The 18,282-nt window shown below is 44.0% G+C and overlaps 1 protein-coding gene across 1 annotated transcript; it reads left to right on the top strand.

Moving 5' to 3' along the window:
* Positions 1–3,195: 3,195 nt before the first annotated feature.
* Positions 3,196–14,933, top strand: LOC146184003 (chromosome-associated kinesin KIF4-like). Its single transcript, XM_084608469.1, has 5 exons — positions 3,196–3,421; positions 5,961–6,151; positions 10,978–11,239; positions 11,827–11,937; positions 14,752–14,933. Exons 1-5 carry the CDS (start codon positions 3,196–3,198, stop codon positions 14,931–14,933), a joined length of 972 nt encoding a protein of 323 aa, XP_084464595.1.
* The last annotated feature ends 3,349 nt before the right edge of the window (positions 14,934–18,282 follow it).

Here is an 18,282-nt window from a genome sequence, read left to right as displayed (position 1 = left end):
CTGCCGCCAGCTGTCCGGAATTTGCGTATTCGTTATGACTGCTTCCAGAGCTTTTAACAACGTTTCCTTACTTTTTGGACCGAGTTCATTATTCAGCTTGATCGGAATTCCATCTATTCCTGTAGATGTGTTTTTAGGAATATTTTTTTTCTGCCTTTTTTTCAGTTTAGATTGGTCAGTTCTAAGCTGCTTTGTATTCTGCTACCTTGTGTTGCTTCCTGATTTGCGGAGTTTACCCTATCGTGGCTCTTAAATGACTCGGCTATAACTGATGTAATGTAGTTCACTGCGATGTCTCCCTTTAAACAATTTCCCTCGTTATCTTGAATCCGATCCTGCTTTCTTTGATTCTTCTTCCCAAGCCAGCTTATATGGTCCCAGAATTTTCTTGCTTTGCCTCTAGAGGCATCGTGTATGTCAGCCATCCAGCGATCGGTGCACGGCCTTATTTTACTTTGGACGTGGGCCTGCACCTGAAATTTCTTTTGTCGATATGATTCCCATTTTTGGTCGATTTCCTCCTGAGATACCTGTGCTTTATTTGCCATTCGATGTTCTCTTGAAGCAGCCCGTCGTTGTTCAATAGCTTCCCTGATTTCCTTATTCCACCAGCTCCGTGGCTTCCTCTTTCCATTCCAGCCGTTTGCTACTTTAACCTCCTGAATTTTCCTCCTTATGAGTAGTTCTACCGGTTCTTAATCCCAGTCTTCCAAGGGGCTTTTCTCTATTGCTTCCTCTATGTCTGCTGCGATCTGCGCTATTTGATCGTCATTTAATTTTGCGTTTGCGCTTTTTCTAAGTTCCATTTCTCTTTTCATCAAGGGCCCCATCTGCAGACTAATACGTTTATGATCACTTCCCAGACTATACTCCCCTTCTTCGTCTATTTCCAATTTTGTGACCTTGCTATAAATTTCCTGCGACATTAGACAATAGTCAATGGTCGTTTGCCTGTTGCAGAATTCCCACGCGATTTGGCCTTCACATTTCGTTTCTCTGTTTACTATAACTAGATCGTGTCGCTCAAAGAAATCTAGCATTAGCTACGTGGTGGCGCCATCTGCACTAAAGAAGTCGTACTAGATAGAGTTCTGGTTTTCGCCGGCATGATATCGCCATCAAATTGTATGTTAGCAATGCGCAAAATTTTCGGAAATGTACTGTTACTTGCTTAATTTCTTTTTAGTTCCGTAACAGATCATTTCTAATGACATAGTGTGCGACAAAGCTTACACAAAACACCCCTTTACTCAGACGAAATAATGAGGATCTTTGATGTATTGGTGGCATGCTCGTCTCACAGTAAGAAGCAAAGCAGAAAGAATCCCGGTATGTTCGGAGTACTTTCATTTACTGTTATTTCTTTCGTTCATTTTGGATTTTCGCGTTACAACGGAGAAGAAAAACAACGCCGGTACCGGCTTTCCTGCGACACGGGGCCCTTACGCTTTAGCATAAAAGGCACCGTATCGGTGACTTTTCTCCTTGGACAGCTGACCGCATCGTAAGAGAAAGTAGAAATGTGGGAACGAAAACACCAATGGGAGCAGTAGTAGAGGGCTACGGAGTAATTTTGACCACCTGAGGATCTTTGACGTGCACTGAGATCGCACAGCATACAGATAAAAAGACGTAAATGCGGGGTATTTGTCGCACTTCTCGGTGCACTCCGGAACCTCGCCTTAAGGGAAGAGAGGAAGGAGGTACTGAAAGTTGTGCCATAGTGGAATACTACCGAATCATTTCGAACACCTGGGGATCTAGCGGTCACTGACGTCTTGGCAGCATGCGAATACCTTTTTTAATGCGAAAACCTTTCTAGGCTCATAAAGTGAAAAGCTGTGCAAAAGCAGCTCTTGTGTGTGTTTCCGTGTTCTCGCTCGGTCCTTGTTTTATTCCAGCAGTTTTCAAAATGAATAAGCTATGCGCGTAGCCTGTGTATCGCGACTGTGCACTGATGTGTCACTCGCCAATAGCGGGCGCACGATCAGGGAGGTTATGAATTAAAGCGAGTACCGGTGGTAGGTAAATAATAAAAATTATAGGCGTTGATAGAGTATGGCTATTCCTATCGACTAATAATGATAATTAATGATGAATAAAAATGACTTCTAATGGTGAATATGCAAAAGTATACGATCGTAATGACCGTACCTAATTGGAAATGAGTAAAAATGCTTAGCTATGAATGGTAAGCACTAAAATGACTAGACATGACTCGTCATGACTACGAAACGACCAATACGTCAAACGACGACTTGAGTGTCCGCAACTAACTAAAAAGAAGTAAAAATGCTTAGCGATGGGAGACAAATGATAGGAGATGAGGGGTAGACTTTCGCCGTTCTTCTCTTATGATTGACATCTAAGAGGCGCGAGAGCTTCAATGCGCTAGGAGAGCCAAGGCTGCTGTGGCCGGGAGTTTGGCCTGCAAGGGTCCTTGACCTAAATAGGATTTTGTGTCCATGATTCCGAGATGCCTAGTCAAGATTCTTCGCCTTCCTTCTCCAAAGCCTAATATAAACAGATTGGATTTGCCCTTCCACATGCGCTCCACGTTCACCCCCATGGTGCGTCTGCCTACCAAGCGCGCAGGCTTCTGCGTATATTAAGCTCTGCGGCTAGTCACGTTGTTATGCGGGAGCCCGGAGCCGCTGTGGTGATCCGGCGTGGAGAGCCGACGCAGCTGGTTGCCATAGCGATGTGCGCATGCGCAATTAAAGCCTTGGCCGACCACGGCGAAACTCGCGGAACTAAGGCAGTAAAGCTTTCACTTTAAAAGCATGAAAGGGACTCTATAGTTGTGCACGGGCAGATTCGTCAGCTGGTTGCTGCTTTCAACCACTCTCTCTGTTCCTGTTTATTTAAATCGAGCATAGATGTATTCCTTAAGCAATTCTCTGTTGTTTTTTCCGCATTCATCTGCTTTTAAGCGCTGGAGAAGCTTGATGAATTTAAACGTACCGGATTTGTGAGGCTCTTAAATGAATGCGTCGGCTCATTTTTGAATTTGCAGTGAATTGCGGCAACTCATTGCAATGCCAGATGCGCAGCACACCTCTTTGTAGTAATGTTTCAAGCTACTGCTGTACCTCCAAAGTTTCTCTTTCATTTCCTCGTTAGCTGCTTTCGGACAAAGTTTAACCCTTTGATTATCATTTTTCTCTGCAGACCTCTTGCTCAATCAAAACCGGAATGGAGAAAACTATCCCCGTGAAAGTGGCGGTGCGCTGCCGCCCACTAGTGTCCAATGAAGTACTGGAAGGGTGCCAAGTTTGCACACGGACAGTGCCGAATGAACAGACTATAGTTTTACGTGGTGAAAAAATGTTCAAATTTGACTACGTTTTCGGTGAAGAATCGAGCCAGGCTGAGGTCTACGAGGCATGCGTCTCCAGCCTGCTGCCCAGGATATTTGAAGGTGAGCATATAAAGCCTGCCCACAAAAATAACGATTAAAAGTTTTCATTTCTATCCCACGGGTAAACTTGGTTCTGGAGACACGAAAATGTAGCAGCATCGTTATTTACCTTTCTTGCATGACCGTTAAAGAGAACAACGGTGTTGGCGCATTGTTGTAGTGCCAAAATTGTTACTACGTTTGTCATAATGTCAGGTTCTGATGAACTCGCTACCTTTCTGAAATGAGAGATTAGCGCCATTTTTCAAGCGCCTACAAATCTTGTTAAACCAGTACTCCTGGTTTCCCTTGCCTTCGTGGCTAGGTATGGGGGTGACGTATAGCTGGTTGATTTTCTAGAAGACGTTATTAAGGTAGTAACATAGTATAGCTAAATTAGCCTGAATTATTTTGTTGCCTAGCATGATGAATTAGAAAATGAGCTTTCGCACGCTAAACTTATTTAAGGGTAATGAACAAAACGCTGGTCATTGCAGTCTTGCTCCGAAAAGCAATGATAAACCGCAGTGTTCCTGCACCACTTATCTGTTCTTGTGGTGCTGTGTAGAGCATGATGAAGCACCGCAACAACACAAGGCGTAAGATGGCCAATGTGTGCCAGCGCGCTCCTAATCCGCGAGTAAAGAAACGGCTGACAAAGGCGCTTAACAACAGTCATGCGTGAAGAAGTTGCTTTATTAAAATCGGTGGGAATTTTTCAATAATGTCTTCTAGTGAGTAGCTCCGAAACACGCACAGCAAACAGAAATGGTTCCATGCATGCTCATTACACTGGTTTACATTATTTCCAGATGCAGAATAAAACATTTTCTACCTTATCTAAACATTGTAATGTATTTGCAGCTGTAGCAAACACTTTCTCAATAACCAAAATTTTGTGGCTTGAAATGACTGCACAATGGCTGAATTTCAAAGGAGACGAAATCTAACAGCACCTGTACATGTATTATTATTTCCAGAGGTGAAGAGAGTCAAAGACGATCGTCAGACAGTGAGGCTCCTTATCCAGTAAATTAAATGGACATTCAGATACAACAAAAACACAGTTACAAACAAATTTCAGAATTGCATTTAATTTCACTTAAGAGCTTAATGGCGAGAGCGTTTGCACCTTCTTTTCTTCTACCTCTTCTCTTCTACCTGTATATTGTCTTTGTGTACTCGTTATAATTTCGTTTCTCTCTTTCCTTTGGTGTCGTGGTCGGTGACATCGGCATCTTAGGACTCCTCTGCTTGACACGCGAGACTGAAAAGATTTACACGGACCATACTGGGCTTTTATAGAAACTAGTCTTAAGTAGCCGAATCGGGAAATTATGTCGACGTCAATACGTATTTCGGCGTCCTGGCCGGATAAATTATGGCGACTTTAGAACCAATTACGACGTCTGCCGGACACATATCTGGCGAACCAATCTCGCGTGCGCGAGATTTTTGACGTGATCCTTGAAATGTTTTTGTCTTAAAAGAACGGACCAGACCCAGAACATATTTTGAGAACCAGTAATTTAGGCTTTGCTTAGGATGGAGGCCTAATTAACGTATTTAGTCCAACCTTGTCAAAACGTATGAAGGCGGCGACATCCGAAGCGCAGCCCGAAAGTCTGGCAACTTAGCAAGAGAAGAAAGCGGCTATGAGATAGAGTGCAAAGCTTGTCCTGGGGCTGGTTTGAAAGCCACACGTAGCGAGGTATTGAGCCAGCCCAGCAAATTTGAAGAGTGCGTGTGGTTAAGCGTTTGCAATAAAAATGTTCGATTTCTCTCATGCCAGAAATAAAATCACAGCAGACACAAAAAAGTCATAAATGATTGAATACCTTTTTTCCTCTGCCCACATAACTGTTTCATTTGCCTATAGTTGGTGAACTACCGTAACTGCAACATGCAGCAAGAGTTTAAACTGGAGACAGCAAGAACACTGGCACTGTAATGCACTTCTCAAGTAGCAACAATATGCATCATATTGTGCATCAAAACTGAACAGCTTAGTACGTGTTGCTCATTTCTCTTAGGCGTCTGTAAGCTGAAATCGCAGTGATCGAGGTGTGTGCACGAGAGAAGACGTATGGCATTGAAAACCAAGAGGGCCTAGGCAAAAGTGATTTTCTATTCTTTTTGGGGCTTTCTTTGAAGAATGCGCATTCTGTAATCATTTATGCATCAGGAGTGCTCTCAAAGAATAGAGAAAGCCTTACTGCTGCCATTGGTTCAAAGCCCTCTACATCGCATCCAGACCGTGCACATCCATCACACGTCGCATGCACGCCTAAGCTAAGGCAGTGGCTGTCTCGGACTTTGATTTTGAGCTGATTCACGTTATAAATTTTTTAACTTCGTGTCCGTATTGTCGTCATACCGAAATTTGTCCGGAAATGAAGCGCCCCCTTTGCATCTCTTAGTTGTAGGTATAGTTTGTGCGTCATGCTAATTTTCTACGAGGCCCCCGTCCCCTTATACTTTCTAGATACAATTTTACATTTTCAATGAGTTCACGTCAGCGATTATGTTTGAAACCAAGAATGTATCTTCTATGTTCAAGGCTACAACGCCACCATTCTCGCCTATGGCCAAACGGGCTCTGGAAAAACGTTCACTATCGGAACGCGCTCGTCGTCCAATGACACCGGCTGTGACGATGCGAGCATTATCGCCAGGATAGTTGACGATATTTTCAAGCATATCACGACAAGCACAGAGAAAATATTCTTCGTACGAGCTACTTTCCTCGAGGTGAGTTCATTGTATGCAAGACAGCAAATACGAGACGTGTAATTCGCAACAATGTACTAAATATGGCCAATAAAGTTTAAAGAGCCAAGCTGTGTGAGCTATTCTGCTGTATGTATATATCACTGTCGATAATCAGGTCATGAGTGAAACGCCACCGATATATTTGTTGCGATGAAGACTTCATTCCCAAGTGGTGCTTCTTGAACAAGTTCCCCTATAAATAGAGAAGCTTTGTTCCCTAATGTGTTGCACAATTCGACCATTTCCTAAGCATCGCACAACGAGATTGCGCCATTGCGCTTGTCGTCAAAAGACATGAATGCTGCTTCAGAAGGAATGATTGATTTTAACCTTTTACACAACCACCACATAGGCGGAATAAGCGGCGTTTATTTTATTTTAGCAATCTGAGTGGCAAAAAGATCCAGCTCTCTTTCGATTCGAGCGCGATCGCAGTAGACTTTGTGGGCAAACCAAGCACGGTCATCAACTTCTGGCTGATGAATCATTTGCTTGAAGTCTTGACCCTTCAAGCTTTAACTTGTCTATGCTCTGCTCTGTGTGTATATGCCTATTTCTCTTGAAGCAACCCTGTATGTTATACCTACATCAAGGGTTTTTTCTTTATTTTACTGCAAATTCCTTGAATAAGCAAGCGAATATTCGGGTGCAACTAAATTTTCTTTCACGTCTTTGAGATACAAACTGAACCTAAATGCAGGAGGCATCAGGTTTGTAGTTGTACAACTGGCTTGTCATGGATTTAATGTCATTTCTACTTTCTCGCAGATATGCAAGAAAAATATTTTTGATTTATTCTCCAAAAGTTCATTTCGAGAACCATTGACGATACGGGAGGATCACGCTGGCACGATTAGGGTAAGACTTCACTAGTGCATTAAATTGTTTTGGGCTAACAGCATGATTAGGAGCGTGCAGCTCGAAGTACGTCGGCTATGATTATATAGTTACGTGATTATAATAGGCTGTTCCTATTTTGGGGTACCCGCATTAGCAATGATGTAGTGCTTTTGCATTGTGCTGCGCTCTTAAACCTTAATACAGAACTGTAAGCTTAAAATTGAGAATTTCCGAGCTAACCAAACAGGCAGAAACATAAGCGTGATCTCAAGCAAAAACCATCTGGATATCCAGATGCGATTCCATCTGAGGCACCCTCAGCAGGAAAAGTACATGGAGCCTTCTCAGCCCTACTGAAAAACCAAAAGTTCTAACAGGCAATAATTTCACACAATCTCGCCTAATCGCATAGACTCTCATACGGTGGACATCATTATCATGAAATATTTCGCATAATTTATAATAATATACAAGAGACTATGAGATGTTATGCAATTATATGCGACTTGTATGTGATTGCTTATGCGAATTAAGTAAGATCGTGTGAGAAAATGTGAGGATATTGCCTCACATGTTTTCAGTACCTTACTGAAAAGCAAAAATTCTACGTGGCAATAACTTCATAAAATCTCATGTAATCGCATCGACTCTCATACGGTTCAGATAATTATCATAAAATATCCTACATAATTTATGATAATGTAGAAGAGGCTATGAGACCTGATGCAATTATATGCTCTTATGATTTCTTATGTGAACTGAATGAGATTGTGTGAGAAAATGTGAGGTTATTGCCCCATACAGTTATTTCAGTAGGGTAGGGAGGTGCTTCATTGAACCTAATAAATCTAAAGGCAAACAAAGCAGTTACTTGATGAGGGTACTCAATAACTTCAAAGGCACGGATGACAGCTCGCCGGCAAACTAAAAGAAACATATTCATGTACGACCGTAGATGAAGATGAGGAATTTAGAACATACACTAGCGAAAAAACACCATAATTAGGATGTAAAATTCCCCGTTGTAGAAATAAAAACCGCATTAATGACTATGAGGCGAGGAACGACACAGGAAGACGACCTGATAACGGTCTGCCTTCTGGCCAACCGCAACGTTTAAACCCTGGAAGATTTTACGGCCAGTGATGATTGCTGGGACTCGGGGATGTTACCAAATGACCGGAAATCATCCATAGTAATGTTCATCCCAAAGCCGCGCATAAAGATAAAAAAGAAAATTTAAGACCAATCACTCTCACGTCCTGCACCGATAAGCTCATGGAGGTGGCAGTAAGGCAAAGGCTGTCCGACTATTTGGAACAGCATGGGCTGCTGCTGCCCTCCATATTCGGCTTCCGGCCACTTTTATCAGCGCAGGATGTACTGCACCAAATCAATAGGGAAGTTATTGATCTCCTTTTAGGGAGTTCAGAGACAGGGCGATTTTGACCCTGGACCTGATGATGGTCTTTGAAAACGTTAATTATTGTAAAAGTGAAAATTTCAAACGGCAACAATTGCGGCGAGAAATATTTTAGCTACATAAAAACTGAGAAAATCAGAAATCTTATATCAGATTGGGCAATAAAAACATTTCTGAGGTTTAGCTTTAGTTCAATCCGGCAGGTTGCGTAAGCAAAGCCTACGTAGCTTCTCTTTCTGTTCTTACTCTTCTTCCTTCTTCTTTCTTCTTCTGCCTCCGTGGCGCGGCGGGGCTACCGACTGGGTTTACCCGACGGCTTGAAGAGGGGCCCCATCTACGGTCGCTGTAAAGGTCAAACGTGGCTACCGGCCAGGTTTACGCTACGGGCTGAAACCTGGCGTAATATTGCTTAGGCAATAAAAATTCGGGCCAATCGATATGGGAACACGGGGAACGCCTCAAGGAGCTGTTCTTTTCCGCTGCTCTTTAACGTTGCCCTCATAGCGCTCCCAGAGAAGCTCAACGCCAGTGAATGGCGTACGCCCCGCCATATACGTGTACGACATTACCATCTGGTCGTTCCATGGGTAACTTAGGGCAGATGGTGGGAGCCTTCCGAGAGGAGTGCGCTCCGAATAAATCAGAACTCTTACACATTGCAAAACCTAATGATCTAGGACAAAACATACACATTTACGCTAACGGCAATTCGATACCAGAAATGGACATACTTCGGGTATTGGGATTGCAAATTGATAACCTGGGTAACACTTACAAGACCCTGAAAAATGAAAGTCCACCTGCGGAGAAATTAGTAGGATGATTAGCAGGATCTCCGGCAAGAACGGTGTACGTCTTGAACAAGAAACCGTTTGCTTGGTTTCGGCGTTCGGCGTCACTCGTGGGGAGTACGTGGCGCCCTATCTCAAGCTGAGGAAGAACGACCGTGGAACCCTTGACGCGGTGATTCGGGCGGCGGTTAAAAAGGCGCTAGGACTCCAGGCCAGAACCTATGCGGAGTGCCTGCTCCAAATCGGGATCCATAATAGGGATCCATAATAGTAACAAAGCATATTTCTAAGCTGTCCGTGAGCAGCATCGGCAGGCAAAACCTCTGAGACCTAATTCTCGGGCATCTCCCCATCATCTCCCCATCATCGAAAACAGAGTGGACATCTGGGATATGTGGAAAATATTTGGACGGTTAAGCCGCTCTCTAAAAACATGAATTGGGAGCATAATAAGGGGAAGCTGCAAGCCTGCAGAGAAACATTTATGCAAAATAACTATGGCAGTAAGAGAGGCACATATATCACGCGGATGCAGCGGGTTCCCGCGAGGACGGCATCTGCACCATCACTGTTGTGCACGAAGAAAGACAGGTGAACGTGCTCTCGGTAAAAACTAGTGACGCGCTGATGTTGGAGGAAGTGGCGATTGCACTGGCCTCCACCCACTCCGACGCAGGATATATAATGTCGGACTCGCAACAGGTTTGCCGAAATTACGTGCGGGGTATGATAGCGCCACTCACCTGCAGAATATTATTGCCACATACGTGCAATTCAGATTCAGCTACTTGTAAAAAAAAAAAAAAACAGATAATGTGGGTGTACGGTCGTCAGATGGTGGAGGGGAACGAGACAGCTCACTCGGTTCCCGAGCTTTCCTACCCGTGGTTCCGCTAAAATAATCCGGTTCCACCGCAGCAACTATAACAATCCCGCTCATAATTTATGCGCAGACGGAAACTCATTTCCGGCTCTGCAGGGGGGAGCTCCCGTGAACCGCCAAGGGTCTCGACAGATATAAGGAATGCCACCTTAGTCGACTTCAAACCGGGTGTTTTATAACTGTCGCCATACTAAAATACGTACGTGGATCCGGCATTCACGGGTAGGTGCAAATTCTGCGGGCAGTATGCTGACCTATCCCACATGGTCTAGGCTTGCCAGCAAAACACAAATATAGCAGTTATAACATTCAAATAGGGAGGGTTGGAAGGCGGTCCTGTCCAGCTCGGACCTGGAGGAGCGGGCCTGGATCCAGAGAGCTCGAGCAGTGGCAGCGGCCAATGGCGTCTTGGAATGGGGTCTGACACCCAGCGCTATAGCCATCCCCACTTTCCTTTCACAAATTATTTCAGCCTCACAATAAACGTATTCTCTTCCTTCTCCTAAACATATAAAAGGGCTGTGAACAAATATCTACCTTGAAATAACGTTTTGTCGGGCTAGTTGGTGAGAGTTCATGTTCAAGGCGCAAAAACGCACATGGACACAAGAAATGCAACGGGACGAACCGCTCCTTCCCGTTGCCTTTCTTGTGCCCGTGTTTGGTTTCGCGCCTTGAACTTATGGAGAAATCTCTATCCTTGGTATTTTTGAACAGTGCAATGTTCCTTGCATGCTTATCCTCAGATGAAAAAAAGGTGGTACTAGAAATGTTCGCTCTTTCTTTTGATCCCCTTTCCAGCTTTCACGTTGAGGGCGAACGCTTGCTGATACACTGTCTGTGCTTTTGTTTCAATTCGTATGAATAGGTGACCAACCTGACGGAAGTAAGTGTGACCACTCCCGAAGAGACACTCCAGCGTCTCGAGAACGCCTCTGCATCTCGATGCACAGCTTCGACCAACATAAACTTGCGGTCATCTCGGTCTCACGCAATCTTCACCATGATTGTAGAGCAGCGGGACAAAGGAGATGGTGTCTCCACAAGGCTAGCCAACTTCCATACAGTGGATCTCGCTGGATCTGAACGAGCTGGAAAAACTAAGGCAGTTGGCGAAAGGCTCAAGGAAGGTTTGTTGCCAATGTTTGAATGTTTAAGCTGCTAGTTGTTGGTGGATGGCTCTAATGCTAGGAAAGGGCGAGCAGCTGGAAGGTAAAAAGGCACAGTAGTCACTGCGGCAGAATAGTTCAGATGAGGGTGCGCTACTGTTACGCTCCGTAACACATCCAGTGATATCGAAATTTTTGAACGAGAATGTACAGTTTTTGTGCAGCTTGTAGTCCGCGATGTTCTCCATGCAGCTTTTATAGTCGACGTTTTGATAATTTGGTTTGAAAGCCAGATTTCATACACTACATGTAGGGTTGAATATTTCTCTACGAGGTTCAATACTTTCCTTCATTGCTCACGCAAGTGACTCAGGACGTCTTAACCAGTGTCCTACATGGCTTTTGTGATAAGCGAATTACGCGTAATAGTAAATTATCCATTGCGATCACAGCACACGGTTGTAATTTAGTGCTTCATTTTCAAAGATACATCGCTTGATATCAAATCATATCGTGTTTTAGGTTTTAGCTGTTTGGTTGTCCCTTAGCTGACATATCATTATCAGTGCCAAAAGATGGATGAGTGTGTACTCCGAATTTGTTCACAGGAATCAAAATCAACAGAGGCCTCTCGTCACTTGGCAATGCCATCAGCGCTCTATGCGATGGCGACCCCCACGTACCATGCCGAGACTCTAAACTGACGAGGCTGCTTCAGGGTACGTACAAACATTTTTTGGCTTTGATCATGCCTGGGTTGCACGGTTGCGTATTGGGAATGTGGCACATACTGTGTACTTTACTGTGCACAGCGCACAATAATTGCTTTCTTCACCACCATCTCATGTTTTAGAGAGCGCAGCTTTGACCAATACTTGGAGTTATTAATGCGGATTGCATTTAACGACTACATTTTCGACTTCCTTTGTTTGTCATGGCTCTATCTACAAAACTCTACAGGACAAACGTGGGTGCCTTAACGAGGTTCATAAAAAATTTTATTTTTCACGTTGTTTTTCTCAGTCCACTTAAACATCGTTAAGTAAAGTGCACTGACTGCGAACGGATATTTTTATCCCAGTTCAGGTCTTTCATTTCACATAATCTTGACTTATACTAGCGACTACTGATGTTATTTCCTTTCGCTGTGTCCTTGCTTTGGGTTATAGCAGTAGTTTGGCCCAGGTATTGAGAAGCTCTCGATTCTGCAGCAAACAGCTGCGCTGCAACCGTATTGAACTGCCTAGAATTTAATATTTTTGGTGTCTGGTTTTCTCATAGAGCTTTGTTTTTGTAATTTAGAATGACTTTTGATCTAAAATTTTCAAAAGTATTTCGAGAATTACGTGTTGTGAGATTGAGGTATTGTTAGCCAGTGTTTAGTAAGGGTGTCCTAATAGCAATGCCCAACCTTTTTATTTTCCTCGAACGGCGTTAATTCACACACATATGATATTAAGAAACATTCAATCTGCACCTCTGCTGCTTACGACTATATTGTACTGCACCATACTCGTAGTGAATTTGATTTGTTAGTGATTTTTATATGTGCACATTGCTGAACCAGGGTAAGAATGACGAGTGCAACACATTAACCGTACAGACAGGGCTACACATAAATGGGAAATATGGAAGACAGAAGTTTATCCTACGACATTGACGTGATATTGGTGAATAAAATTTTGCTATTTGGGGCTCCCCTGGAGGCCTGGTGTCCTATCTCCTGAGGTATTTATGTTTTGGTGCCCTTTTACTATACTCATGTCTAAATACAAACGGCTTTAGTATAAATGAATAAATATAGAGTCGCTTATGCAATAAAAAACAAGAGCTGAGTTTCACTTTAATATATTCCAGTTTACTATAGCGGGATAACTATACTAAAGGTCTATAATTGTTCACACTTCGCCGTGAGAGAAGTGGCAGTACCCATACTAAATTAGTGCGCGTACAGTACTTCTCAAACTGGCATAGCAGTTGACTGGTGCGAGACGTCAGCTTAATAGTGTTGTCCATGAGAGGCTCGCCACTGCAAACTGCACTGTTCTGCTCCAGATTAGGCGGGATTTACCATGCGCCCACCATGTGCTCTTTTTACAACTGACAGCTGCCTGTCTGTGTGTGTGTCTAAAAGCTGCGCCGTGGTGAAAGCTCACAATCTACTCTTGGTGTTTGTGGCATTGCATTCTTAGAAGGTGCATATTACGAAAGTACTAGGGTAACAGGGAAGGGTTTTGCCAGTGACAGTATACGGAGAAAGAGGAAACACTATATTCTGAAAGGGTTGAAGCCGGTGTTAGAAATTTTCAGACGACGAACAGCAATGGTAAAATCATGCGAGTCTGAGCATGCGATCAATATGGGAGGGGTTACACATCAGCTGTAGAAAAACGGAGGTTAAGGCTAGTTGGTGATCATCCATGTTTAGGTAACAGTGCAAAAGGAGAGAGACGAGTGGAAGGATGTACACAACTGCTTCGTGCACCTCAGCCGTCGTTGTGTACCTCCTTCCACTCGTCTCTGTCTTTTTGCGCTGTTGCTTAAACATGGTATACACATCAACTATGCTCTAATGTGTGTGACACTACACTCAAGAGGAAAAGTGTGCAGCATCACCCGTGCCATGGTGAGAACACAGTGATAAGACATTTTGCTAGTGCCGTCTGAGTCTCTGAGTACCATTAAACAACAGTAAATTTCGGCTGATACGGGACAAGTAACATTTTTATGGGATCACCACGTATGTTTCCCTCGATGTATTAGGAACTGTTCGAAATATGCAGAAAGTTTTCCGACCCTCTAACAAGGGGCTGTCAGTTTAAGACTATGGCTGATAAAACAAATTTTATTGTTTATGCCCCTTCATTTTGCACATTTTAAGTTTGGAGGTATAAGTAAATCCTAGCTGGCTCAAAAATGGGAACCATTTCTAATAAGAAGCATTTAATTGCCACGAGGGTTTAACTAAAATAAGGCGACTACAAAGTGGGGAGGCTCTACAGTGATTAAAAGGACGCTGAGTACGTATTGGTCTGCGTCGAAATAATTCCAAATTCTAGTCACATTAAGGCGAGCTTTGCCAAATTCGCAGATTTCTAAAGCTAGAAGACAAGAAAGGTAATATCGGTGAAACTATACTGCCAGCCAATTTTGCGAGCAAATTGCATGCGTCAATAAACAATTCAGCAACGAATAAGCGAGGTCATGGTGCGCTGAAATTCAGTTCTAGACGGCGGCGGTCTGTTCTTTGTTTTCCAAGGACGCTTTTTATGGGATATGTCTAGGTTTAGCTTTCAGAGCGACAGTTATATTTTTGCCACTGAACTATTGCCAATATAACCAAAAAGACCTGGAGGACCGATATTTGCTAAAAGTAATTTAAAAGCGCTGTTCTCGATGTCCCTTGTATGTTCGTGGACTAGGCAACCTATCGTTTAGAGGTAGCATTATACGTGGTTTATTGTAACTACGTTACAGATGCGTCACTTCCTAGCACTGAGTTTCCTCTTCCGCGTTCATTTTTATTTCTCTAGATTTCTTGGGGGGCAACAGCCACACTGTGATGATTGCCTGCATCAGCCCGGCAGACAGCAACCTGGAGGAGACCCTCAGCACATTACGCTACGCGGGCAGGGCTAGAAGGATCAAAAACAAGCCTGTTGTCAACTTTGATTCGACACAAGCACGAATCGCCCGACTTCGCCAGCAGGTGTGATCCCGTTTGATGTGTTCTGTGGCCTATCCTTGTATTAAAAATAGCATCTTTAAAGTTTGGGTGATTACTGCCCTACTGAAAAAATTGTATGAGACAATAACCACATTTTCCCACACTATCTCACTCAATTCTCATAAGGAATCACATACAAGTCGCATATAATTGCATAAGGTCTCATAGCTTCTTGTACATTATCATAAATTATGTACGATATTTTATGATAACGATGTGCACTGTATGAGAGTCTATGCGATTCGATGAGATTTTATGAGGTTATTGCCACGTAGAACTTTTGGTTTTTCAGTACGGTTGTCTCGAAAATTTGGAGTAGGGCAGGGCAGAGAGCAGATTTTGTTTTCTAAAATTCACCGGGTAGACAATCAGAACCCGGAGCTTTGGAAAGCAGCAAACGGTAAACTGCGTCTTCCATTTTAGTTAAGGTTAATGGAGGACTTATCGCCTTCATGAAGCGGCTTAATCATAAAAACAAGACGCTCTTCTTGAACATCAACATCATTACCGATAGTGGCAGAAGAAAGACAGGTGTAGCGACTTGCAAACTCGGTTACTATTGCATCAAAATTAGTGAGCAAGGCACCACTACAACAACCCCCGCAGGGTGGCGCAGTGGACACGGCACTCGACTACTGTTCCTAAGGACGCGGGATGGAATTCCGGCCTCGACGGCCACTTTGCGATGGGGTCGAAAAGCAAGGCGCCCGTGTGCTGCACGATGTCAGTGCACGTTAAAGAACCCCAGGTGGTCGAAATTTCCGGATTCCTTCATTACGGCGTCTCTGATAGCATGAGTTGCTTTGGGACGTTAAACTCCACAAACTACCACCACCACTACAATAGAATTGAGATACTCGTTTGGCAACTGCATGGCGACGCTCATTAACAATGCTTGTCCAGTTGGCTCCTCAGACAGCAAAGCATGATTGCTACGAGACCGCACACGGCCCGCTCGAAAGCGCTCTGCGTCGAACTCTTTAAGGTGGTAATTTACAAAAGGAATTTCCTCAGTGTATAAGCCAGGAGCCTCACATTCAAGCTCGTGCTAATTACGAAGGCTCAGCAGCAGCCGCTTTCCTTTACGAATTTGAAGACCTGAATCAACCAATCTCTATAGCTATGTTCCAAACTTGTTGCTTAAAGAACTCCCAAGCTGCAAATGACTGCAGACTCAAGGCGAACCAAGAATCCAAAGCTGTCCTCACGCGCTGTGCAATGTCTTCCTCGTCTACCAGCGAAGCATGAAGCTTCCATAGAGCCAACTGCGGTTTTTTTTATTTTTTCGTCATTTTTTTTTTGTAGATGTGCATAATTTCAAAATATATACCACATATATTTATTACATTCTGAGACAGCTGGAAGCACCGGCAGGATCTCTTTTCTATTGCCAGCCCAGCTGAAGCAGCAGCTACAAACCAGCAGCGTATCATTCACACTTCTTCTCTCCGACGAGATGACCAACGATGATGATGAATATGTACAGATGAAGATGACGTCCACGCACAGTGCTTACACTCTTCCCCCTCCCGGACGAAAGCGATCATTGTGGTCGCAGGTTACAGATGGTCAGCGGTTAGATACGACGGTCACGAACAGGCGATGCAGTGGCGTTTAGATAGTTCACACGTGATGCTTGCTTCAGAACCGTGTAAGGACCTAAGCAATTCTAGAGGGCACTTTGGACCAATAAAGTGCGATTAGGCGAAATCCATTAGAGCGCGGTGGATCGTAGCCCTCCACTACGACACTTCTATCTCCCTCTCTTCTTTCAGTCCCACCTTCCGCCGTTCCTTAATGACGTCGTACATGTGTCAGCGGAAAGTTGTTACAGATACTGCGCCTTTTCTATCCTGTAAATCAATTTCAAACGTCGCTCATGCCTGCTGTACTAAGGCCTCCTAGACATCTTGGTCTGCTTCAATTAGCTTTGTGGTGCTGCGTTCGAAAAAGCGACAAATAAAAGGCGCCACACGCACGGCTAGATTGGACGCCCGGCGGGATCAGCTTTGCATATGCATGAATCACCCGGTGACATCAAGACCTGTCGTGACAGTACGTCGATCGCTCCCTTGTCGAACACAACCAGCATTTAATGAAACGCATGAAAGTTCACCGGCGCTCTATAATTCGTTTACAGGAAAGGAAAGTCGCAGTAGTATCTGTCACTCGCGGAATCCCTCGTTCATCCTCACGGTAGACAAGGAAAATTATGAAGAGCGCTGTACGATCCGAGCGTGGCGCATTTTTTTTTCAGCATGGTATTTATTACATGCTTTTAAATTCAGCGTAGAGTTGTATACATTATTTACAGAGTAATCAGCCTGTAGGCGAAAAGTCCATTTGGAACATACAACACAACACAACACAACTAGAATACGAATTAGCACAACTTCACTAAAACGGTGGCAAGGAAAAAAAAACCATCAGTGGCGCAATAGATTGACACTACTTACCTCAGCACTGAGCGAATAAAAAATGTGTTCCAATGTTGAAAAAAAAAATCCTAGCTCTGCGCTATTGGTAAAGCGCCCGGCTGGGTATCTAAGCAATGGAGGTTCGATTCCGGCGGCGACACGTTTATTATTTAATTATTTAATTAATAATTTTATTATTTAATAAATAATTATCGCTCTCAAAAGCGTGACACCTCTGCTGAGAACCTTCTGTCGACAACGATGAGGCATTAAAGGCATTTCGATGCATTTCGTCGTAATAAATCGGCTAATCAATTTTCCGCACAAAAGCCACGGATGCGAGGGCACTCAGAGGGGGGTCGAATATTAAGGGCATTTTGGGATAGCTTGAGTGGCTTAAGTTTGGGGGCGGGCAAGCTCACGGCAGTGAGTAATGTGAGAAACGAATTATTCGGGGGAAGGTGCGTCAGAGGGTGTGGTAGCTGAGAAGAAAGATGCTTCGAGCGAGAAAGTAGGGGCGGCCATAAACCAAAAAAAAACGGGGAATAGGTTGTGGTTCGTTGAACGGCAGTGTTGTAGGCAAAGGTGACAGGGGAGTAAGGTCCAGTTGTGACGGGGGTGAATGTATGGACAGTTTGCCGGAAAGGGTGCGATGAAAGCGTTCTGTGAGGCCATTGGTCGGTGGCTAGTAAGTGTATGTACTTTTGTGCACCGTGCCATAGCATGAAACACTGCTGCGAGCACTGAGAGGAGGAACGACTTTCCACTATCACTGAGGAGGAGACGCGGGGCGCCATGGCGAAGAAGTCTGGTGGGGAGAAAAAGTTGGCGATTTGAGAAGCAGAGCCGGAAGAAAGAGCTGTGGTTTAAACGTATCAGGTGAGGTGGTCGACCGCAGTAACGACACAGCGGTTGACCGC

The sequence above is a fragment of the Amblyomma maculatum genome, chromosome 7 (assembly GCF_055883805.1).
Source record: "Amblyomma maculatum isolate TAMU_Amacu chromosome 7, ASM5588380v1, whole genome shotgun sequence".
Lineage (NCBI taxonomy): Eukaryota > Metazoa > Arthropoda > Arachnida > Ixodida > Ixodidae > Amblyomma > Amblyomma maculatum.
Note: the sequence above shows the minus strand (reverse complement) of the source record. Positions and strands in the feature narration are given on the sequence as shown.